A 24,800-nucleotide genomic window follows, 5' to 3' on the forward strand; every position below is an offset into this window, starting at 1 on the left:
AACAACTCCTACAATAGATTGATATTATATATTTTTAAATAAGATACACTTTTGTTCCTGGGTTGGAAAAAGAAAGCAGCATCAAAAGCCAGATTGCACCTCTCATGCTAAGGCTGCAATAACAACAACAAAAAAAGGCGGGAAAATTCCTTGCTTTCTCTTATTCCTGAGGAGAATATTCAGTGTTCTCTAAATACTTTATTTCTTGGAAGGTACTTTTAGTCTTCCAGCAGATGGATTGCTTGCTGGAAGACAAAAAAAAAATATTCCAAAATTACTTTAATTAAATGTCATGGCCTGAGGAGATGGCTGAGGGATTCCCAAGAGGGAGACATTTTAGGCAGCCAATTAGGATTATAAAATTCCTCATGTCCTCATCCAGCAGCATTGTGTTAAAATCATATATTGTCTGTAGAGTCCCCAGGTCTGTGGATCACACAACATGGTACATATTTCTAAGGTGAAATTTGATACAGTGATTCTATATTAACACTAGCATGTGTTCTTGAAAACAATTTTTGAAACATTTTATTCTGCCTAGTGTTAATCTTTTAATTATTTATTTGTTTTATAACAAATAAGCTGCCCAGAGTAACCTTTAGGGGAGATGGGTGGCCTAAAAATTTAATAAATAAATACATAAAATAAAGGCAGTTTGCTAGAAAGGTATTGCAACTGAAAATCCAGTTTTTCTGATATGGGGAAAAATTAATTTCATGTGCACAGAAGCCTAAAAACATTGCTTTGCAATGTTTCCTATGCAATTTTTTTTTGTCACAGACACGGAAAGTGAACCAGTTAGCATGTCCTCCTTTCCAATTATCCACATCCTTATATACTTGTTCAGATAAAATGGTAATTCAACCTCCCTTTACTATATTATTCACCAAGGCAAAGATTCAGTTTGGAGATGATCAGACTGATTTCCCAAACTGGATTGATGAGGTAAATCAGAGGTGTCCACAGAGAAGGGTGTCACAAATATTAAGATGAATGCCATAGCCATGTGGTTGAAACCCCTAAACCTATCTATCTATCTATCTATCTATCTATCTATCTATCTATCTATCTATCTATCTATCTATCTATCTATCTAATTTACATGGCTGCCCAATTCATAGTGATTTCAGGTGGCTTATAGAAATAAGGTGCATGTCAGACAATGATTGTGGTGGCTAATAGTAAACTAGAAGCCATTATGGACTTTCTGAAAGTGGAATACAATAATAGATAGAGAGGTTTGAAGTTTAATTTTGCTGTTGGTTTTACCTATGTTTATATACACAATCATACATACAATTGTAAGGGATGTCAATTTAGAAAAGGGTGTGGAGATTTTGAAAGAGGTCAGGTGTCTGCCAGGTGCTACAAGAGGTGTATTTTAAAGATAGTCAAGAATGCCAGTAAGATAAGATAAGATGAGATGAGATGAGATGAGATAGATAAGATAAGATGATAAGATAAGATAAGATAAGATAAACTTTATTGTCATTTTTTTTTACTGTGGGCACAACGGCAAACATCAAAAATGAAATTTAGTTGTCCGCTCTCAAAGTGAAACACATACATGACACACACCTAAAACATACTATGTACAACATATGTATAGACCTGTGATGTTGATGCTGTTGTACATTTTGGCACAAACGATCTGTCACAAAAAGATGTACTCTCTGTGCAGAATGATTTCCAGAGCTTGGACAAGAACTTAGTAGGATAGGCTGTAGGCTTACATTTTCAGAGGTTTTACTTGTATATAAGGAACAAAAAGGAAAAGGCCAGCATATACTTGAATTCAAAGTGTGTCTAAAGGAGTGGTGTAAAGCGGAAGACTTTGGTTATATTAGTCACAATGTCTGCAGCTGGTCCGAGGAAAAACTATATAAAAGAGATGGTTTGCATCCATCAAAGAAAGGGAATGAGTTACTTGGCATTAAGTTCATGGTTTTTCTGGAGAAACATTTTAACTAAACAATGGGGACAGAGAGTTAATTGATACAGAAAATTTCTGTCCCCAGCAATCTAAAACTAATAGGGTTATTAATGCTTGTAACAGATGTTTGTGGGGGTAAGAATATCAACATTGCTGTCAAGGAAAATCAAGTTTTGATTTGCACTAACTAAACAGATGGTAAGGAAGTAGGAGAATTCAGGCACAAAACAGGTTATGTAGAAAATAAACACAGGGTCAGTCAAAAAGGACTCAAATGTCTATACACCAATGCACAGAGTATGAGGAATAAACAGGGTGGATTAGAAACTTAAGTAAGGGCAGATATGATATTGTTGCCATTATGGAAACTTGGTGGGATGAAACCCATAAATGGAATATACAGAGGGATTTAAATTATTTAAAAGACACAGCAAATAAAAAAGATGTTGAGATTCTAGAAAGAGTGCAGAGAAAAATAACAAAGATGATTAGGGGACTGGAGGCTAAAACATATAAAGAACAATTGCTGGAATTGGGTATGTCTAGTTTAATGAAAAACAGGACTGGGGTGAAATGATAGCAGTGTTCCAATATCTCAAGGTTTGCCACAAAGAAGAGGGAGTCAAGCTCTTCTTCATAGCACCTGGAGGCAGAACAAGAAGCAGTGGATGGAAACTAATCAAAGAGAGAAGCAGCCTAGAACTAAGGAGAAATTTCTTGACAATTAATCAGTGGAACAACTTGTGAATGCTCCCACACTGGAAGTTCTTAAGAAGAGATTAGACAAACGTTTGTCTGAAATGATATAGGGGTTCCTGCCTGAACAGGGGGATGGATTAGAAGACCTCCAAGGTCCCTTCCAATTTTGTTATTCTATTTTGTTACACACACATACACACACATAAAAAAGACAGATGTCAGGTCAAGTGAGTTGGGTAAACAGCGTTGCAGAAATTTTTAAATTGTGTGCCTGCTTGCAAGAGAAGCATTATTATCTTTGAAATATAGTTATCAGTATTCAACTGGGGGACAATTTATGTTACTTTTTTTTCTTTTTATGCACATATTTTCTCTTTGTGTAATGTTGTCTGTTTTGTTTTTCTTTTGTATTTTTTTCTTTTTCCTTTTTTTTGCATCTGTATTTCAGATTATTTTGAATAAAAATAAGAATTTATACCAAAGAGAGGGGGGGAGAAATAAGGTGCATATTTTATATGTACATAAAAGGGGTGGGGCTTCAACTGCATGGCTGTGGCTGCCATCTTGAACTTTGTCACCTCTTCCTGATGTGAATCATCAAATTGAAGGGAAGCCTTCAATTTGAACACTAATCTGCATACAATGAATGTTTGGGAGTTAGGGATTGCATTGTTTCTTCTGCTTTATCAGTTCTCCCAATGTTGAGGGACAATATTGAGAGAAAGGAAAATTAATACATTTGGTACCACCTTTGGTGACAGGCAGCTGCTCTCTGGAGCTTAAGGTACTCAGTATTTTTAACTGACAATTACAATTTGATGACTCCTTCATGTCAAATTGATTCCTCTGCACAAGAGAACTTAATAGTCCTCACATTGGTGACTTCAAAAAAAAAGAGAAGAACAGAGGAAATTTTAGTGGTGGTGAATTTGCCTTATGTGCTTCTCCTAGTTCAGCCTTCCATAATTGACACTAACACCTGGCTATTTAGTGGGAGGACTTTTGCATTAAGCATTCCTGCCTGTCTCCAGTAGTTCAAGTCCCAAGATGGCTGCTCTGCTGTGCTAGGCTGAATTTAGGTACCTTGGCTGAATTCACACGAAAGCTCCCAAACTGCCCTTATCTGGACAATACCCTGAATTAGGTTGGTTGCAAACCTTGCAGCAGCATTTATACAACAGCTGAACTTGAATATTTTGAACTTTCATTTGTTTTTATCTTGTTTTATGAGTAGTTTGTTGATTAAGTATCTTTGTAAAAGCAACCTCTCTCTTAAAGAAAGTTGTGTGCCAAGTTTGAGTTCAGACCAGAGCACAACTTGCAAAGCTAGTAGTGTGGGAACCCATAAAATCTTTTAGCTCAGTTCTAAAAGTAAAAGGTATGCACTGGCTTTGTTATTATGAGGGAGAATGGATAAGCATAGTTGGAGGGGAAGAGAAATAGAGAGATGCACATATTTTCTGGCTACTTGCCCTCTTCCAGGAATTGGAAGTGAACTCTCAGCTACCTCCAAAAATAAACTTTAAAAAACAAACTATCTGAAGAAATTAGAAATTCTTAAGCTTCCTGGGGATAACATAGTAAAGTAAAAGTTTCTTCCTTGTGAGAAAGAAATATTTTGAGAAATTATAAAGTGGATTTGAGCCCAACATTAAATTTTATGTTTCCTAGGTCTGTTCTTATTGAATATTCTCAGTTTAATATTAGTTAGTCCACAGTTCTTACCATGATTTTGACAGAGTCCATCAGCAACAAGTTCAGGTTCAGTTTTTGAGCAGATCTTGGCAAACACCGGGAGTTGCTTCTTTTGACCTGATCCTTGACTTTCTGTTATTGTCATAATTGGGGGTGGCCTTGTGATACTGTCTTTGTGGGGCACAGATCCAAAAACATTGTTTTGCAATAGATCCTTGATGAGCTTTGTTTCTTCAGTTATCAACTTACTGTCCAGAGTTTTGGTAGCCTCAACACGCTTAAGGGGGAGTTGAGCCAAGAGCTTGGCAATTTGAGTGTTGGAAGCTATTGTATTGTTCCCACTTTCTGTACTTTTGTTATTCTTGTGGATTAATTTTGCAGGGAGTAAAATGCCTGTGACAGTAGACTTGGTGGACAACTGGACATCACAAATAGACTTCAACTTCACTTCTCTTTTGTTTCCAGTGAGCGCCCTATAGACATTTTCCATTGTATCCTTCTCATCTGATGCCTGGTCCCCGTCAGAAAGCATGAGTAACTGCTTGCTATTTGGGGCCTTAACTGAAGCAACAGGGGCTACTTTCTCATCTTCAGATCTTTGCATTTCTATCTCTGTTGCATTCTCTTGGGTAAGGCTCAAATATTCTTGCTCAACCAGCTGAGATATTTCATCTTTGCAAATGCTGGCTTCCAAAGATCTATGAGAAAGAGAAAGAACACATTTGTATAGGATTGATTTATTAAGGGCTTCCTCCTCATCTTTCCACTGTGTGAACTCAGTTGCTAATTCAATTTAAACAATGTAACATACCAATAAATAAATAAATGACATGTTACAAATTAGGTAAGAAAATGGCTGTAGCTCAATAGCAGAGTACATTATTTTCATGCAAAAACTATCAGATGTTATCCTAGGGAATTTCCAGATACAGTTGGGGATAGTGTCTCGATGAGTGATTGCTAACACTAGAAGACCATGTTGGGTGGACAAATGGTCAAATTTGGTATACAGCAGCTTCCCACAATTTAGAAAATAAAGATAAAAACAGAAATCAAAACCCCACTACCAGAACAACAAAACAAATCTTTGTGAGAATTAAGTTTGCTGAGCAATAGTATTACAGTGGTATACTGTACAGGAGCCCCAAAACAAAATTGTTTGATATACAGATAAAAGTTACTCTTAGTATCACTTTTACTGGATTATTCTTAAAGTCTCCCATGAAGGATCTTTTCACCCAGCACATTTAAGCTGGTTCTGAATTAACACATTTTCAGGGTTTGCCCAGTCTATTGTGTTGCAAAATAATTTGCTCTTCATTGGCACATTTATGTATTTATCAGATTTTTGAACTGCCCATCTCCCTCAGTGCATGCAAACATGCTAAGCTTTTCACCAAATAGCCTGTTAGCCAAGATTATAAGTAATCTGGTAGAGCACAATATGTAAATGATGAGAAATAATAATAATAATAATAATAATAATAATAATAATAATAATAATAATAATAATAATAATAATAATAATAATAATAATAATAATAAAGTTGGAAGGGACCTTGGAGGTCATCTAGTCCAACCCCCTGCTCAGGCAGGAAACCCTATACCATTTCAGACAAATGGCTGTCCAGTCTCTTCTTAAAAACTTCCAGTGTTGGAGCATTCACCGCTTCTGGAGGCAGGTTGTTCCACTGGTTAATTGTTCTCACTGTCAGGAAGTTTCTCCTTAGTTCTAGGTTGCTTCTCTCCTTGCTTAGTTTCCACCTGTTGCTTCTTGTCCTGCCTTCAGGCGCTTTGGAAAATAGCTTGACTCCCTCTTCTTTGTGGCAGCCCCTGAGATATTGGAACACTGCTATCATGTCCCCCCTCGTCCTTCTCATCATTAAACAAGACATACCCAATTCCAGCAACCGTTCCTTATATGCTTTAGCCTCCAGTCCCCTGATCATTTTTGTTGCTCTTCTCTGTACTCTTTCTAGAGTCTCAACATCTTTTTTACATCGTGGTGACCAAAACTGGATGCAGTATTCCAAATGTGGCCTTACCAAGGCATTGTAAAATGGTATTAACACTTCGTGTGATCTTGATTCTATCCCTCTGTTAATGCAGCCTAGCACTGCGTTGGCCTTTTTGGCAGCTGCAGCACACTGCTGGCTTATATTTAGGTGATTGTCCACTAGGACTCCGAGGTCCTTCTTAAGAGTGTTCTCTTAAGAGAATCCAGACAAATTGTCAGCTGGCTAAATTAATAAAATAATTCAGTCAGAGTGGTAGGAGATGGTATCTGTGTGGACAATGGAACTACACTGCATTATCTCTCTGTTTCCTTGAGCTCTGGATCATAAGTTCCTGTTACATATTCAATATATTTTCCTCTGAGTAAAATTATCTTTAAGTTAAAGTGATTTCATGGACACGTCCATAAGGTTTTCTTGAGATTACAAGAATATCTATTGTTTTTCATCTTCCCAGTCTTTCCTGGAATTGTTTGTCTTCCACGTTGTCTGTATCCTTGGAGCATTTTGGAGGACTCCCATCTAAGTACTTACCAGAAAAATCCTCCTTAGCATTCTCCAACAACCATGGTTGCCTAGATATTGCCTCCCAGCTGGGCATTTTCCCTCTTAATTCATATTTTAAAAATTACAGTTTGATGGAAATCTTGAGAGAGGCTGGGAGCTACTGAAAATTTGCACAGATAAAAATGACTTCTTGTTGCAAAGATTAAATTTCAGCTGATTAGAAACTGAATTAAATGATATGGCCTGGAGAGAGGACTAAATGCTTTATTTTGCAGATTCATTCTGTGTTTTCTGATAACTTCTGAATGGGTACTTAATACAAAAACATTTGGGAGAATATCCTGGGGTCAAAAATGAATACGAAGAACTTAAAAGTATTTGCCAAAGGAAGGAATTCCATAATTAATAAGGAAAGCTGAACACAAATGGCCTTTCTGAATCCTCAAAAATTATAGATTAAGATATTTTGTTTTCAAAATTTACATTAGGTAAGGAGAAATTCTCCAATTATTGTCCAAGGACAGCATCTCCTCAGCAGTGGCAATAGTACAGTTACTCAAAAACTTTAACTTCCATCTTAACTCTGCTTTTGAGATTTAATACAAATGTGAGAAGCCAGAGAGGCTACAGATAACTGGAAAAATATTGTTCCATGAAAAATAAGACATACATAATCCTACTTTGCAAACAATTAAGTGAGAAGCTTATCAACTTCTCTGAAATGATCTTTGAAATGAGAAAACTAGTTTCTCTTTCATTAAAATTAAATAAGAATTAGTAAAAATAAAAAAAGAGAATGTTTCTGTCTACTACTTTGGATATGACTGGAGCAATAAGAGAAATACTTGTTGAATTATATTTCAATAAATCATGTGGAAAGAGAAGGAATCTCTGCTGAAACATAGTTCCCAGTCAACTTTACCAGTATTTCCACATCATTTGGGGCTTGTAATTATTCCTTGTACCTGGCTAATATAGACAGATGGAGCAGGAAGGGAGCACCTGGAAATTATTCCAGGGCTGCAGGCTAGACTAGGAAGTTGAAAAAAAAACATCCTGGAAGTAGGCAGTGGTCAACTATTGCTGTTAAGAACATTACTTGGATATGTTCATAAAGCTACCAGGGGTCAAGCTTAACTTTAAGGTGTCTTTACTGTATGTTAACTTGTAAATTACTTGAAACAATTCAAGCATACCTTGTAGTCACCAAAAATCTGAGTCCATCCCCACCAAATTTTTCACCTAAACTTCATGAATTAAAGGCTAGACAGCCTGTCAGAACCTCAATGTATTTCTTCCTTATGCTTTCCTTTTGGGGTTCTGCCATTCTATGGGGGGGAACCTATGAGTCTTCTGTAATGTACTTCCTTTGGTTTGTTCTATCCTCTTTGAAGTACCTTATTTGGGGGTGTGAAAGGAATGTGCCTCTGGCCATCTGCCTTATCTCAAGTCAGATGGGAAGAAGTTGGGGAGAGACCTGATACCATTGAGAATGGCACCTTATCGGTTCTTTCCCACACCATTTTTACCACCTGTGGATTGGCTTGATTCAATCCAGCCAGTTGGACATTTGGGGTGGGGTTTGAAAGGGCTCTTTTAATGTAACATTTCGTGCGGGAAATCCTCAGACCCTATCTAACTATCCTGCTATCAGTACCTTCCAATAAAAGTTCCTGTTGAGACTAGGCAAGTTTCAAGAGTTCTGCTTTCTTTGGAGGTTTAACTGAGTCAGTTCCTTATCCAGCCATAATTTATCTTCATTCGCTACTTTGATTGCCAACTCTAGAAGTTGTAATGATACCTTCTGGACAAATTTTCTGCTGGAGTTTAGTGATGAAGGATTTTCATTTTTTAAATTCATTTCCCTGAATTTACTTTACTGTAATTTCCAATTATTACTTGGGTATATATTAAACACAGGCAGTACAGCTCAGATTACATCCAGAAGGAGGAGACATTGGAGAATAAAATCAAGTGAATTGCTCTAGCAAAGGAATTGAGCCAAACATAACAGAAAAGGGCTAACCAAGTGTTCATGGTCAGTAATTAATCCTTTAGTTGTAAGTGTTTTGAGAAACCCAGAAGTCTTAGTAAGGATTTATAGAATGCTACCATCTGGCAACACAAACAAGTACTTGCTCCAAAATGCCAATCCAGCTTGATCACACACTGTCAATTGCCATTACCCAGCAGAATTTTTGTTAAAATTTTACTTATTTTATGATAAGCTCTGAAGACAGAACAGCTGGTATTGTAGCACCCATTGCATAAGTACTTATCTATATATATAAATATGATGCCAGATTTTTTAGTAAACTGCATATTACTTCATTATCTCTAATTATGGCACCACTATGTCATTAAAACAGCCTTTATTAGTTTGTAAATTGAACAGATTTTCTGTTCATTTTTATTCAAATAACTCCACAAACTGAGACAAGCAAATTGTTCTGGTTTTTTTTTTCCATATCTTATACAGCGTACACAAGATTGTAATATATGCCTGATCATCAAAAGAAAAGAAGGTTCTGCTTCATCCCTAAATTATACAGTTGCTCTTAACTAACACACACACCTCTTTTACCTCTAGATCTGAGGACTAGGACCAAATGAATTGCTGACATGGTGCTTAACTTCAGATGCCTAGATTGGCTATTCCCCTACCTTTGGTAGAGAGGCCTATAAAGAAATCATGTATAGGTGCAAAACTTCTATCTCTCTGCCTCTCATTCAAGGACTCAAAGTTCATTTTGTGTTGATTATTATACTGTATCTCAACTTAAGTAGCCTTCTCCTCTTTTACAGGTCACTGTTTTATGAAAGGTATATATACAATTTCTTCACTTCTACTAAAACACAGTGTGATGATGTCAAGACAACACAGGAGTGAATTTTTCATGGGGAGAGAGCAACACAGGTGAGTGACTCCATATTCCTTGTAATGTCTGGCTGTTTGTTTTTATTAGGAGCAGTGACATTATATCCTGTTCTTCCTTCATGGTGTCCAAGGTGAACGTCCCTTGCTTTATCATTACAAGTGTCTTGTGGATTTTCCCCAAGATGTAAGTTCTTCATCTCAAACTGCTTTCTAAGTGTTCCAACTTTGGAAATGAAATAGATAACCACCATAAAACTTTTATTATGCTTTTTTTTTATTTTTTGCATGGCAGAATCTTCTCCTTGTAATATTCTCCCCATGGAGATTGATCCTGATATCTTGCCTGTTATGTTTATAATTATTTTGCAGACCAAATCATTTGAATTAAGTGTTCACAGAAGGGGCAGGCAGCTTGTCCTGCCTGGGGAAGACAATTGCTTTGATACTCTCTGTACGTCCTAAAGCCATGGGGGAAAGATATGATGACATTACTTGAATGGGCTATTTTATCTATTGTTTGGGGTAATTGGAAGTGTGTTTTTTTAAAAAAGCCTGTCAAATAGTTTGCCTGGTGTTCAGCTTTCCTGCCCCAAGTTGGTAGAAAATAATATGTCTATTTTTAGCATTTATTAATAGATTTTGACAGTACAATTTCCATCAGCTATAAAAACAAAGGTTCAGGGGCAAGTTTAGCCTGGAGGTTGCCCAACCATGCTCTACAGCAGAATCAGAGATGAGTTGGAAAGGTCAACCAGCAGGTGATAAGAGAGTTCTAGCTCTCCTTGATATAATACAGTGGTTCTCAACCTGTGGGTCGGGACCCCATTTGGGGTCGAATGACTATTTCACGGGGGTCGCCAAACAAGGCTGTCCGCCATTTTTCCCCCTTTTCTTTGGCCACGCCCCTGGCACCCGGTGATGTATAAGTGGTTGGGGGTCACCACAACATGGGGAACTGTATTATGGGGTCGCGGCATTAGAAAGGTTGAGAACCACTGATATAATAGAAAGTACAAGCAAATAGTATTTTGTGTTAAATGAACAAATTGTTCAACTTTGTGTAATGGAAGCATGTCTCTTCCTAAAGCCTTTTAATAGTTTAAAGCTCTCCTGATTTTGCATTTTAAATTATTTGACCATATTGTAATTGGCTTTTGAATAATAAATAAAGAGGGTGCTTTGCAAAGCAATTTGGCATGAGTGAAGATCATCTCCTTCAACATAAAAGCAGTTGAGGCTTTTGGAAGCAATCTTTGGGAGAGAAGTTGCTGAATATCTGTTTCTAGCTGGCTTTATGGCATGAAATTACTGAAGGAAGATTCAGGTGGAGCCTTTCTACATAGAGGTTTCCTCTTCCTTCTCTCTGATCTAAAACAAATGTTTCCTTGATGCAATGAGGTCACTGCTAAAGGGAAGATCCACCGTCCCTTTGAAAGGTTCTTTGGGCCAACCTGAATGTTCTTCTTGAATGAGCATTGCAACTTAAACTCTATGAGATGAAAAACTATTTTTTTGCTGGTTGTTATTAGCTGTTGTTTGTTATTGTGGGATATGTTTGACAGATGTAAGAAGATGGGAAATAAAGGTTCACTGGGAAGCAAACTTATATAGTAACTTGTTGAGGGAGGCACAGTGGAAGGATGCAACCTGACTATAGCATGTAAAGAAGGGCAGCTTCCTTTTCATGAAAATTAGACTTTATCCAGAAAAGTCTAGATTACAATGAAGAATGATAGACGACCTAACTTAAAGATCCTGTTTTCAACCAGGAGAATTCTGGGACTTCATCTATCTCCCAGAATTTAATCCTGGATAAAAGTGCTAACCTGGTATATAGAATTTAACTATATTTTATCTTGATTGGGATTTCTACTTTGATTCTTGTAAAGATATTTATTTATTAAGACTTTAATGCTGAAAGCTGCCCAGAGTCATTGGCTGTGAGATGGGCAGCAAATAAATAAATACATTAAATAATCAAGTCCTAACTAACAGAAAAAAAGGGAATCAATCTTTCCTATTCTGTCCATTGACATAGCACATGATGCAATGAGCATTTGCTGCTAAGTTTGGGTAGCTGCAGAAGTGCAAGGATACTATTGGTAGTCTGCCTTGCTGCACTATCTTGGACATATTGATAGATGAGCTATATTGGAAACTAAATGGGGGGATGCAATCCTTTTAATTCCCTGGTACCTCCTGGGTGTTTTTTGTTACCATTTTGTGGTATGGGAGCCATCTCAGTTATTCATATTGCCAAAGGTATTGAGTAGGCAGAAAACAGAGCATGCAGTAAATTCCATAATAAGACTCTTGTGCTTCTTCCAAGGTTGTTTCTAGTTGTATGTAGGTTTACACTTTACTATATTTTGTAACTCTACACTTTGCCAGGCCAATGAAGTGTATAGTTTACAGACATTCAGGGAAAGCTTTTGAAGCAGTTGTGCAAGTGTGTCAAATATTATAACATTTTTTCATTCAAGCTAAAAGACTTTGCTGAGCAAATTCTTTGCACAGATCCTGAATTACATGTGTCATGAATTGTCTTTCCCTGACTTAATATGAGTTCCACAAACTAGCCAGATTTTTCTTGAAATTGCGAACAAATATTAAAGTTAGATATTTTTTACTTCATTCAGACCTGATGGAGATGAAAAATGAACTACCATGTTGTCCATAGCTTGAAGGGGGTAAAAAAAAGGGGAAAAAAAAGAAATCCCAATTATCATCCAGTGAGGCATGAGATTAAATTTCATTGAATAAAATGGAAAGGATTCTTACTTTCTCATTTTATATTTTTCTGACCTTAGAAGCACAAGTATACATTGTAGATGCCCTCAATTCATTATGGTTCCTCTAAATCAAGATCAAGATCCTACCCCACACTTTCCTGCCAAATATAGAATGTGTCCTTCAATTTGTCATCTGTAGTAGCATTTAGGGCCAAGATTATACCTTGTGCCCTTTTACTTGATCTGGTGGCCTTTAATTATTTCAACATATTGACTTATGCAAATGATCTGCTTCAAGTTCAATTTGAAAGGACTTTGGAATCTTTTTAACAAATAAAGATTTGTTTTCTTAGCTCAAGGTATTTTCTGTTGCTTAGTGTGAGGATTTTCTTTTTTTCTTTTAAATCCTCACAGTTACAAAGGGATAAAATTTAAGAAATGCTTTCATCTATTTTTGTGCTGAAGTGATATTTCATTATATTAAAGTTAAAATGCCCTATCATTTAACATTAGCAATCTTTTCTGGTTGCATTTTTCCCTCACCTCGCTGGTTCTAAAAGTAATGTTTTCTTCATGGGTCAGTGTATTGTGGGAACAGTCATGGGTGATAAGCTAGGAGTCTCAATCTGAAATCATCACAAATGCCACATGAAGATTAGTTCATTAGTCTGAGGAGTGAAATGCTGAAGCCATTTTGTACATTGATAGAAATCTCTCCAGCAAGTTGAAAGCAAAGAGTATCACAGCATGCCATTAAATGTAAATGTATTCAATATTTTTTAAAACCCATTTATGATGAAACAGACATTTCACTTTGGCCACAAGGTTGACGGCAGTTTTCATTACCTGGAAATATTTGGTTTTATTACTATGTTTATATGTAATGATATATTTTAGGAAACCTATTCCATTAAGAACTGCCCAAATCTTACTTTTTTTTTCTTTTCTCTCCTTGCTGAGTAGACCTTCCTTCCTTCCTTCCTTCCTTCCTTCCTTCCTTCCTTCCTTCCTTCCTTCCTTCCTTCCTTCCTTCCTTCCTTGGACAATGATGCTGTTTGGTATAAGAGGCCATGAGAACATGCATGGCCCAGCTGACTAAAACTTGAGAAATCAACCAAGCTAGGTCAAGATGAGGCATTAGGCACTTGTGCCCTGATGTTCTTTTCATTAAAGTACTTCCTTTCCTGTTTTTCTGTGTGATGTTTCATGTGTTGGCTTTACAGAAAAATTTAATAATAGAATAATATTATAAATATGAAATGGTATAGGGTTTCCTGCCTGAGCAGGGGGTTGGACCTCAAAGGTCCCTTCCAACTATAATAACAACAAAACAATAACAAAACAAGAACAACAACAACAATAATAATAGTTGACAAAGAGGGGAAAATTATCTTAGATGAGGATGAAAAACTGAAAAGATGGAAGGAATATATTGAAGAACTTTTTGAGGACACTAGGGATGATATAGATATGGGAAGTATAACAACTAGACCGAATATCACTATGGAAGAGGTGGAACATGCAATAAAAATAGCAAAAACAAGAAAAACCACAGGACCTGTGGTATTTCTACTGATATCCCAGTAGAAATTTTAAAATTGTTGGAAGACAATGGGAAGAAATTTTTACTGCAGCTGTTCAATCAGACATATGAAACAGGAAAGATACCAAATGATTGGCCAAAATCAACCTTTGTGACAATCCCCCCCCAAAAAATGCAAAGAAGTGTACCCAATATAGAACAATAAGCTTAATGAGTCATGCCCTGAAAATATTCCTGAGAATAATTCACACAAGAATATACAACAAAACTGAAGAATGTCTAGGTAACACACAATTTGATTTCAGAAACAATCTTGGTACACGAGATGCGCTATTCAGCATTCAGGTTCTTGTACAGAGTTGTAGAGATGTAAATCACAGCATTTACATATGCTTCATTGATTTCAAAAAAGCTTTTGATAAAATAAGACACAGCAAACTATTAGAAATCCTGAAACAAGGGGGACTAGATGACAAAGACATCCAAATAATAAAGAATCTGTATTGGCATCAGGTAGCAAATGTGAGACTAGGCCAAAAATACTCAGCTGATGCAGAAATAAGAAGAGGGGTCAGACAGAGATGTATTCTGTCTCCACTGTTGTTCAATATCTACTCTGAGTCAATCTTCAATGAGGCACTGGAGGACATTGATGCTGGCATCAAAGTAAACGGTGTTTGGATCAACAACTTAAGATATGCTGACGATACAGTTCTGCTTGCCAGTAAGCATGAAGACCTTCAGCTCCTCATCAACAGAGTCACAGAAATATCTGAAAAATACAGCTTGAAGCTTAACACCTCAAAAACCAAGATCTTGGTCATTTATTTATTTATTTATTTATGAGACTTATATACCGCTTTAAGTGCAAGCACTCTCTAAGCGGTGTACACCAGTAAGCAATGTATATATATATTTACATTGCCCCCAACAATCTGGGTCCTCATTTTACCTACCCCGGAAGGATGGAAGGCTGAGTCAACCTTGAGCCGGTGAGATTTGAACCGCTGACCTGCTGAACACAGTCAGCTAAAGTGGCCTGCAGTACTGCACTCTAACTGCTGCGCCACCTCGGCTCTTTGTCATCAGCAAACAACCCGTTAATTTACCACCAATAAATTCAGAGGGAATACCACTAGAAAAAATTGAAAGGATTACGCACCTTGGTTCTAATTTACACGAAAGCTGGGACATGACCATTGAAATAAAGACAAGGATAGAAAAAGCCCGAACAGAATTCTTCAAAATGAAAAAGGTCTTCTGCAGTCACGACATAAGCCTAAAACTAAAAATCAGGCTTGTCAGATGCTGAATTTTTTCTATCCTGCTCTATGGAGTAGAGAGTCGGTCTCTGACAGAAGTCCATCTGAAGAGACTAAAAGCATTTGAAATGTGGATTTACAGGCAGCTGTTACGTATAAGCTGGGTTGACAAGATCAGAAATGAGGAGGTGATAAGCCGCCTGGGAAAGCCCAGGGAAATCATCAAAACAATTAAAAAATGAAAGTTAGAATATTTTGGACATGTGATGTGACACCCAGAAAGATACGGCATACTCCATTTAATCCTCCAGGGAAAGATTGAAGGCAAACGAGGTCCAGGCAGAAGAAGAACATCATGGCTTCAAAATCTAAGGGACCGGTTTGGACAAAATTCAGCAGCACTTTTTTATGCGGCTGCTGATAGAAACAGGATCGCCAACATGATCGCCAACATCCGATAACAGATATGGCACAAGAAGAAGACACAGTAGACCACTACATATACCTTGGCCAATGGATCTCAATGGAAGGTCATACAATAAAGGAAATTGAATGGGGTGCTAAAAGTGGTTGGCAGGCATTTGGCAAGCTAAGTGTAATTTTCAAGAACAACCTCCTTCCCCCCCCCCAAATGCCTGAAAAGAAAACTTTTTAATCAGTGTATACTACCTGCTCTAACATATGCCAGTGAAACATGGACACTAGCCTCACAATCGATACAAAAGCTATGAGTGGTACAAAGAGCCATGGAAAGATATATGCTCAGTATTACAAGACAAGATAGACCCGCACATGAATTAGAGAACAAATGAAAGTATATGATATCATCAAGAGAGTCAAAGAATTGAAGTGGAAATGGGCTGGTCACATAGCAAGAAGAACTGATAGCAGGTGGACTGAGGCAGTCATAAAACGGATCTCACTTGATAAAAAGCATCCATAAAAAAGACCTAAAACAAGATGGATTGATGACATCAGCAAGTACTGCGGGCCCAATTGGCAAAAGAAAGCCCAGGACCGTATTGATTGGAAACATGCAGAAGAGGCCTTCATCCTGCAGTGGATAGAGTAGACAATGACTAAAATGATGAATAATAGTGTAATAATGTAATAGCTCCTACAAAATATTGTTGCAGACTAAAGGAAGTTACTTGGTAGAGTTTGAGGCCCTTGTGCTAATCCTGTGATGTATTTGTTTTGAGCATAGTGTGTTCCATGAACATAGAAATTCTCTTCAGTTAAATTGGTTTTAGAATTCAGCATATTGTATTGATTCATTCAAAGATTAAAATAGGATGTTCAGAGATGCAGGGTTAGGCACAGGCTGTGCAAAAAATCAGTTCAAAACTTCGCTTATAAAATGATTGAGGTGAATCTACACATTGAGTTAACTCAGGCTGAATTATGAAACTGAATCAAAGTTTTTCTGTCTCCCCAATGACTCAATGGTTTTTTTGTTCAAAGGTAAAAGATAAATGACATGCAATTTATTCCCTGCAATGGGATGTATGCATGATTAATACTAACTTTATGACTCGTGTTCCTGATCTCTTTGTCTCATCGGTTGGATCAACAGTGATGGATTTTGATAGAGTAGAGGCAGCCCCCTTCCCTTCTTTGCTTTCACCAGTGTAGCCTCGGGCCAGTAACAAGAGCTGAAAAGTTCAAATAAGAGTGGGAAAGCTCTTGATAAATGCTTCCATTATTTTTATTTCCCCCCCCAAAAAAGTTTCAGCAAGGGACAGTTTGAAATCTGATGAGAAGACGAAGGAAAATGAATGATCAATTAAGGCAGAGAAATAAATGAGTGATTTTCTATAGGAAATTAAAAACAGGCAAATATTAGTTTTTTTCCATGGGGAAAACTCTTCCTTAATGGTATCTTTAATGAAAAGCCCCCTGGAAGGTATTTCCTTGGGATTTCTTTCTTCAGATTTCAATGATGAAAAGAAAGTGTAAAAAGATTACAAGGGGCTGGAAACAGAGGAGTGTACAAGATATGCCATTCATATGTAGCATTTCCTTTTTTTTATAACTAAACAAGTGCAAGGAGCTCATATTCTGATCTTACAGATCTCTGTGGAATTCTCTTCTTCTTTCAAATATTTTTAAATCAAAATGTCTTCAAACTGATGGGGGAGAAAAGGAGAATTTCTCTAGCAAACCTTTTTCTAAGATATTTGTGCTTGGAGTTTTTTTTAAGATGGGGCAGAATCGGGGAAGAATATAGGATTAGAAATTTTTCATTCACTTTTTTAGCTACAAAACTATAATTTTTACTTGTTTCTGTTTCAAAGTAAGACAAACTATATTACACTTTTAGGTAATTGCACTGTCTTTTTCTTTTAAGTACAGTTGGAAAAAACCTTGAAGGGTGAAAAAAGAGTGAAACAGGCTGCACATTAACTAATAGCGTAGATTGCTCAAGTGCTTTGAACAATTTATTTCGATTGTAGTGCAATTAAGTGACAAGCAATGGACAATTTTTGGAATTGAAATTAGTTCTCAATCTAGATGGCTGTAATTGGAATTTGGGGTTGGCAACAAGGTTAGTATTGGAGCTATCTGAAACTTGGGCTGAGAATTATCTGATGAGGTACATTCTAACTTCTGGACCAGTTTATTTATTTATTTATTTATGAGACTTATATACCACTTTACGTGCAAGCACTCTCTAAGCGGTGTACACCAGTAAGCAATGTATATATATATATATATTTACATTGCCCCCAACAATCTGGGTCCTCATTTTACCTACCCCGGAAGGATGGAAGGCTGAGTCAACCTTGAGCCGGTGAGATTTGAACCGCTGCCCTGCTGAACACAGTCAGCTAAAGTGGCCTGCAGTACTGCACTCTAACTGCTGCGCCACCTCGGCTCAGTTTTTAGGATTCTCCAAACCTATCCACTGCCATTAGGTATATTCAAATAATTTTCCATCATTTGATGTCATACCAGAATTACATAGTCTTGGTTAGTGCTTTGAATTGTATCACCAAACGCAAGACTGCCACAAACTCTATCATGGGGTATTGTCAAAGCAAGAATATACAGTATTTGCAGCATTGACAGGTATCTTCACAGTCTTAGTAAGTGTCGGCAGGCTTTTTACAAACATATTCTTTCCTTTGCACTGTTCATTGTCAGAAACTTTGTCCTAGTGGCTCTAGGAAGGTAGAAACTCTTGCCCATATCTTCCCTATTTTATAGTATTCTGAGGCATGCTTTGATCTTCCCCCTTAGTCCCAAATTTGAGGACCAGATAAATTGTAGATACATTATCTTTTACAGGATTTTTCAGTTACATTTCAAGTTGCAAAACATTCTAACAAGCCATACAATTCTGCAAAACTTACTCTTAGATACTGTATGTTGCCTTATTGTTACACAATACTTTTGGGAAATGGGTTTTCAGTAGCAATTTCTTTTCTTTATTTGTAATGCTGATCCATGTAATATAGGAGAAATAATATCACATCAGTGTTCCAGAGCTAGTAGAAAAGTGAGCATCAACAAATGTTTTATAAATCAAAGGGAGTGCAATATTTTTCCTCCTGCCATCGTCCAGAACATTTTAGACCCTTCATTTTTTCCTAAAAGTAAATCAACAGAGGGATATTATAATAACAATTACATATACTATTCAGGGATTGAATTTTCCTCTTGAAATATTTCAACTTTGAAACAGCTGTTTCAATTCTTTTGGATTCAAAGCAAAATGCATCTTGACCTCAAAACAAAGCAAATCATTTTGAAATAATGCTTAGTTATTTCAAATGGCATCATTCTGAACGTCCCAGTCATAAAAAAACAATTTCAAAATAGGTCATTTTAACCCCAAAGTGGCATTTTTAAATGACCTGAAAACTGTTTATTCTGAAACTTGAGTTTGGGCTTAGAAGTCAGTCAGCTTCCATTAATGATAATGGACTTGAATCTGGGTTTCCCCATTTGTAGTCTATTACTTCATCACTGTTCAACACTAGCTCTTTTTGGACTATTCTGATGTTTCCTGACTTGTGTATATAATATTTATGTAGAATTTTGTCTATTGAAATAATAACTGTATATCAAGTATGCAAAGTGATATAGGAAGAAAAACAGATTTTAGATTTTAAAATCATGTCTTTGTTGTGTTCATAAATAACTCAAGGCAGAAGCATACATATTTCTCCTTCCTCCTTCTATTTTCCCCAAAACAACAATCCTGTGATGAAATGGGACAACTTGCTGCAGCCAACTCACCTTGGCCAACTCACTGTGGGACAACTCATTGCTGGATAACTCACCACAGGACAATTCCATACGGGATAACTCAACATGATAAATATTATCCATCACTGTTTTTGAACAATATTTCTATTGACAAAAATGGAAATAAGGTAGAAGAAACATTGGTGAATAACATTTGTTGCTTTGAGTTATCCTGCATGGATTGTCCTGCAGTGAGTTGGCCAACAGCAAATTGGCTATGGTGAGATGGCTACAGTGAGATGGCTGTGCCAGGTTGGCTATGGAAAAATGACCGTGGCAAGTTAATGGCAGCGAGAAAGCCATAACAAGTTGGCCATGGCGAGTTGTCCTCTGAACTGAGTTGGACTAGGAGAGAGGGTCTGCCCCAAAGTCACCGAACCAGTTTTCATGTCTATAACAGGACTAGAACTCACCATCTCCTGGTGATTGACCCAAAGTCACCCAGCTGGCTTTCATGCCTAAGGCAGGACTGGAACTCATGGTCTCCTGTGATTGGCCAAAGTCACCCAAGTGGAATAGAACTCACAACTGGCTTACATATAGTAAATGTGTACTGCATTTTCTGTTTTTATGACTACAGTAGTAGCTCTGCAGAACAGAAATATTTCTCATTTTGGCAGGAATTGGATTGAGGAACTTGTACAAAGAACATAGATCCTCTTTCCCTAAGCTGTAAATGTTTCATACTTCACTTGCATTATTGCTTATTGCATTCATATTTTATCATTTCTCCAACGTGTTAGGAATAACATGCATACTCCTGGCCTCTAGAGAATTAAGTAGGTTCACCTGAGGCAGATGGCTATGATTTCATTTTGCTAAACAGCTACACACTTTTTGAATTATTCAGGTCTGCTTTTAGATAAGCTGATGGCAGCTGTTGCTGAAAGAACAGCATCTCTAATCATTAGGGTTAGGGGAAAAAATGTCTGGGTCACTTTTCAATATAAATGTTAGACTTCCTAAGCTAATGTACAAAGTGGAATGCAAATGTCTTCATTTTTCACACTTCTCCAAATTCTGTGGTGCAATGCTTTCATTAAAAAAACACATATAAAGTGCACACATTATGAGAAAGGTCTGTGAAAGTCCAATATTAAAAGCAAATTGCTTGGAAAAATAATGTGCATATTAGAGAAGAACTTATTCAAGAATGCATTTTCATGAAGACTTTTTAAAAAATACAAACTGATTGGAAAGAACATATTCAAACACTGTCCTAAAGGTGCTTTTTTCCAAAAGGCAACTGAACTTTCTTATTTTTGTTTTTGTTTTTTTGAAAATGTTTTGCTTCTCATCCAACAAGCTTCTTCAGTTCAAACTGAATGGTAGGGAATGAATGAAGAAGCTTCTTGGGTAAGATGCAAATATGCAAATATGTATGTTTCTCCATTTATGTTTCTTCTCTAATACAGAATGTTGATAAACAAAGTAACACAAACATCATTTAAAAAATTGATTGATATATATTTTTAATCATGGTGTTACCACAATCTAAACATATTTATCTAATCTATATCAGTGGCTAAAATGTACAACTTAAATATGAAGAAGAAAATTCAATATAGTTTTCTTGCTGTTTCGGGTGAAAAAAATATTTTCTTCATCAGTATTTCCACATTGCTTTTCAAGTCAAGGGAAGTCTCAAAAACATTTGTATTTGGATAGATTTTATCAATTTTATATATTAGAATATATGTATTGTTACAGCCTGTTCCTCTTAATAAACTGCCTAATCTATGCAGTTCCCTAATGCTTAGATGATCATATTCAGGGATAGATAAATGCATTTTGCATCATAAAAATCTGAAAATCATTAAAGGGAAGCTACAATTTATTTCACATATGGACTTAGAAAGAATTTGATATATTCTTTATACCAAAGCAATATTAAATTCTCCTCAAATTCTGGCTTATTTGTGTCTGGGTAAAACAGCAAATTCTACATTTGCCTACCCAAGACTCGATTAGTTATTTTGGCATTAAGGCAGAAGATCTGATGGGATGTTTCCTCCTCTTAGATAGTAAAAATGTACAGCAGAAATGATTTAACAATTCATTGCCCAATCAATTGTCCAAGGCAGTTGACTGATTCTACTGAAATGTACACCACACATACACTTTATCTGAGCAACACTATTAGCGTTAAACATAGTGGGAGAACTCCACATCTTTCTGTTTAATTGTCACTTACAAATTATTCATATTTTTTTTGCTTTAAGACTGTCCTCAAAGATATCTATTTTGTTGGAATTTTGTCAAAGTTTCTGCCTCTCTCCTCAGATATTCCTTATAATGTTCCTCTATAAGTTTCATTCATTTTCCTCTATGAAAGCCTTGTTTTGCTTCTTTTTCTAATTTAAGACCTGTACTGATGCATCCTCTGTCTGCCTGCATAATCTCAGACATGGATTTATGTCAACATGAGGCTGTAAACTGCTGTGAAAGCATTTGCAAGTTGGGTGGAATGTACATTACATTAGAAGAATCACATTGTTAATTCTTTTTTAATCTTGTTCATTGTGCTTTTTGATCCTTTCCATTAATGAAAGACATTGTTTTTCTATGATTCCAAAGGAAAATTAAATCAAAATTATCAAAGAATCTGAATTGGATACAGACACTCACTTGTGCACAGATTCCCCCCCCCCCCCAGAGTGTCAGAAAAAACTTCCAAAGTTGGAGAGATAAATTATCTACTACCCATTTGATTGTTTGGTGTTGGGTTTTGTTTGTTTGTTTGTTTTGGTAGAGGGATTGCAAAAACTATTTGACTACTAAAAAATGAAAGATGTATGAGATACTTCTCCTTTAAACAAGAAACCATTCTCGGTATATCAGAATTGCCTATAAATTAGGTGGCCTATTTGTTTTCTCTAGATGTTCTTGAGTGGTGTTTAATGTTATTTTTATTTTATTCATTATAAAAGCATTCTCCCACTTTCCATTAAAAGTAATCCCCAAATGACATACAATAGAACAGAACCACTAAAATGGTTAAAAAAAAAAAATCACACTACTTAAAGCCTAAAAAATAGCATTATAAAAGCAAGAGCAATATACTAAATGACCAAGAAACATAAGTTCAACCAATAGCTTGGTCAGATAAATAGCTTTACTGCTGACGCTAAAAGCTAAGAAGATTCCACATCAAGTGTAACTGAACAGGGAGACTATTTTACAGTTGGGGCACTTTTATCAAAATCATTCTCTATTTGGGTGTGAGTGTCCATGCATTTGATAAACAAAGTATTTCTTCTGGGTGGGCAGGCAAGAGAAAAAATGATTGTGAAATATTCAGGTTCTAAGCTATGTATTCTGATTTTTTGCATTCAGTGCTTATCATTATTATAAAAAGTCCTTTAAAAGGTTTACCTGCATCCTATTATTTTTTTCCTAAATGAAATAATAATATTGGATTGTTTACAATTAGGTATTTTTTTATCCCACCATTATTGTTTTTAAACAAGTCAGGGAGGCAAACATAGCTAATAATCTTTCCTCCTCCTATTTTTCTCCACAACAACCCTCTGAGGTGAGTTGGGATATAGGGAATGACTGGTCCAAAGTCACCCAACCAGCTTTCATATTTAAGATAGGACTAGAACTCACAGCTCCCTGGTGATTGGCTCAAAGTCACCCAGCCAGCTTTCTTATCTATGGCAGAATTAGAACTCACTGTCTCATTATTGGCTTAAAGTTACCTAGCCAGTATTCACGCCTAGAGTTGGACTGGAACACCATCTTCTGATATCAAACCAGGTTTCTTAACCACTAGACCAAACTAGCTCTACAATAGGTATTCTGAATTACTTTCACCATGTCTGTTTATTTATCATTCAGTTGAGTCATTCTTTGAAGGGTCCATGAGTTGAGGCTCCAGGGATTATTACTCAACTGTCTATCACAACTATTGTGGACAAACCAAGTGAAATCCTTTCAGGCCCTCAATGGCTCTAAATGTTTAGGGTTTTATAATAAAATAATTTATGCCTCCTTTTTTCAACTCAGTCATTGTATGAGATCTCTAGTTAGGAAATCTTCTACAGGACAATCTTTTTGGAAAGAAGTCTATTCTCATTTTATAAAGAAAAACATTTTAAAAAAATAATAAAAACACTCACTCTTTTTGAGAACTGTTGTGAGTACTACTGCTGTCTTCTTGTAGAGCCTCTGAAGAGGTGATAGGGTGACAGCTAACCTGCAGAAGAGGCGATGAAGATTTGGGCTGTAGTTCCTCAGGGAGACCTTGGACTCTCTTCCAGATCTCATGGCAAGCTTTATCCAAACTGTCCTGGGGAGTGTTGTGGTGGATCCAGATATGTCTTGGGAATGGGCCTAGAGGGAAAGGGCCTTTGGGGTTGACTGCTGAACACTGAATATTGCTCCTACTTGTCAGCATTTCACTTTGAACATCAAGAAGCAGGAAGAAATTTTTTACAAAATAGGAAAGTGGGCCATAAACTTTTTCTGTTGTGTGTACATGTTCGTTAATATAATGTGACTTTTTTTAGATGGCCTAGAATGGAATGCATAGCAACAAACCTAGGTAGCCAAGTAACCATGGAATACTTATAGGAAGCCAACTGATAGGGACAGCTACTGGATTTAGTCATATTGAGCCTGAAAGATCTAGCAAAAAGGAGAAGGTGATATTATGTTGTCTCTGAAGAAGCATAAAGTACATATAAAGGCTGAAACTAGGTTTACTTCCTCCAACTGATATATCTAGAGCATCTACTTGCAATCAAAGGTATTTTTTTTCCTTTTTTGATTTTCCTTTTGATGGTTTTCAAGTAAAAAAAATTAGATACCTCTATATGCTCAGAAATGATCCATCAAATTAGTCTTAACTATTCTTATTTACTACTACTGTTCATCTACACTCTGCAGTTAGATATAAATAGAAGAAAGTCAGGGTTAAGGACTAGAGTGTTTGCTATGTACACATGTAAACAAATATAAAAAAAGAAAAAGAAATGAAAGGGATGGATGTGAGTTTATTGATATTTTTTGGGTGACGAGTTAAGCCAAATTCTTCATGAAGATATTCTGAGAAGAAAAGTGGAACCAACAAAATCTATTTTTCAGTGGCTTTCAAGGGGCAGTGGTCATTTTTTTAAATGACCACCATAGTTGTGCCTTGTAAAGATGGAGTGAAATCCAGATTGACAAATTACAAATGGCTTAGTAAGGCATCATGCTCCAGAAGACCAGACAGGTCACATTATTCAAGTTCATCCAAGTACTTACAGGACTTCAGATAGGAAGACAGCAACTCA

The 24,800-nt window shown here is 36.5% G+C and overlaps 1 protein-coding gene across 2 annotated transcripts in view; it reads right to left on the bottom strand.

The window, feature by feature from the left end:
• Positions 1–24,002, bottom strand: part of CUNH1orf94 (chromosome unknown C1orf94 homolog) — a 36,824-nt gene extending 12,822 nt beyond the window's left edge. For both annotated transcript variants that reach the window (XM_039353386.1, XM_039353385.1), the window contains exons 1-2: positions 23,643–24,002; positions 4,358–5,025 (exon numbers count right to left, since the gene is read on the bottom strand). In XM_039353386.1, coding sequence (XP_039209320.1) covers positions 4,358–5,025; positions 23,643–23,920 — 946 coding nt within the window. In that variant the 5' untranslated portion in view covers positions 23,921–24,002. The remainder of the gene's footprint in view (positions 1–4,357; positions 5,026–23,642) is intronic.
• Positions 24,003–24,800: the final 798 nt, after the last annotated feature.

The sequence above is a fragment of the Crotalus tigris genome, unplaced genomic scaffold (assembly GCF_016545835.1).
Source record: "Crotalus tigris isolate CLP2741 ecotype Arizona unplaced genomic scaffold, ASM1654583v1 scf7180000018517.1768243, whole genome shotgun sequence".
Taxonomy (NCBI): Eukaryota; Metazoa; Chordata; class Lepidosauria; order Squamata; family Viperidae; genus Crotalus; species Crotalus tigris.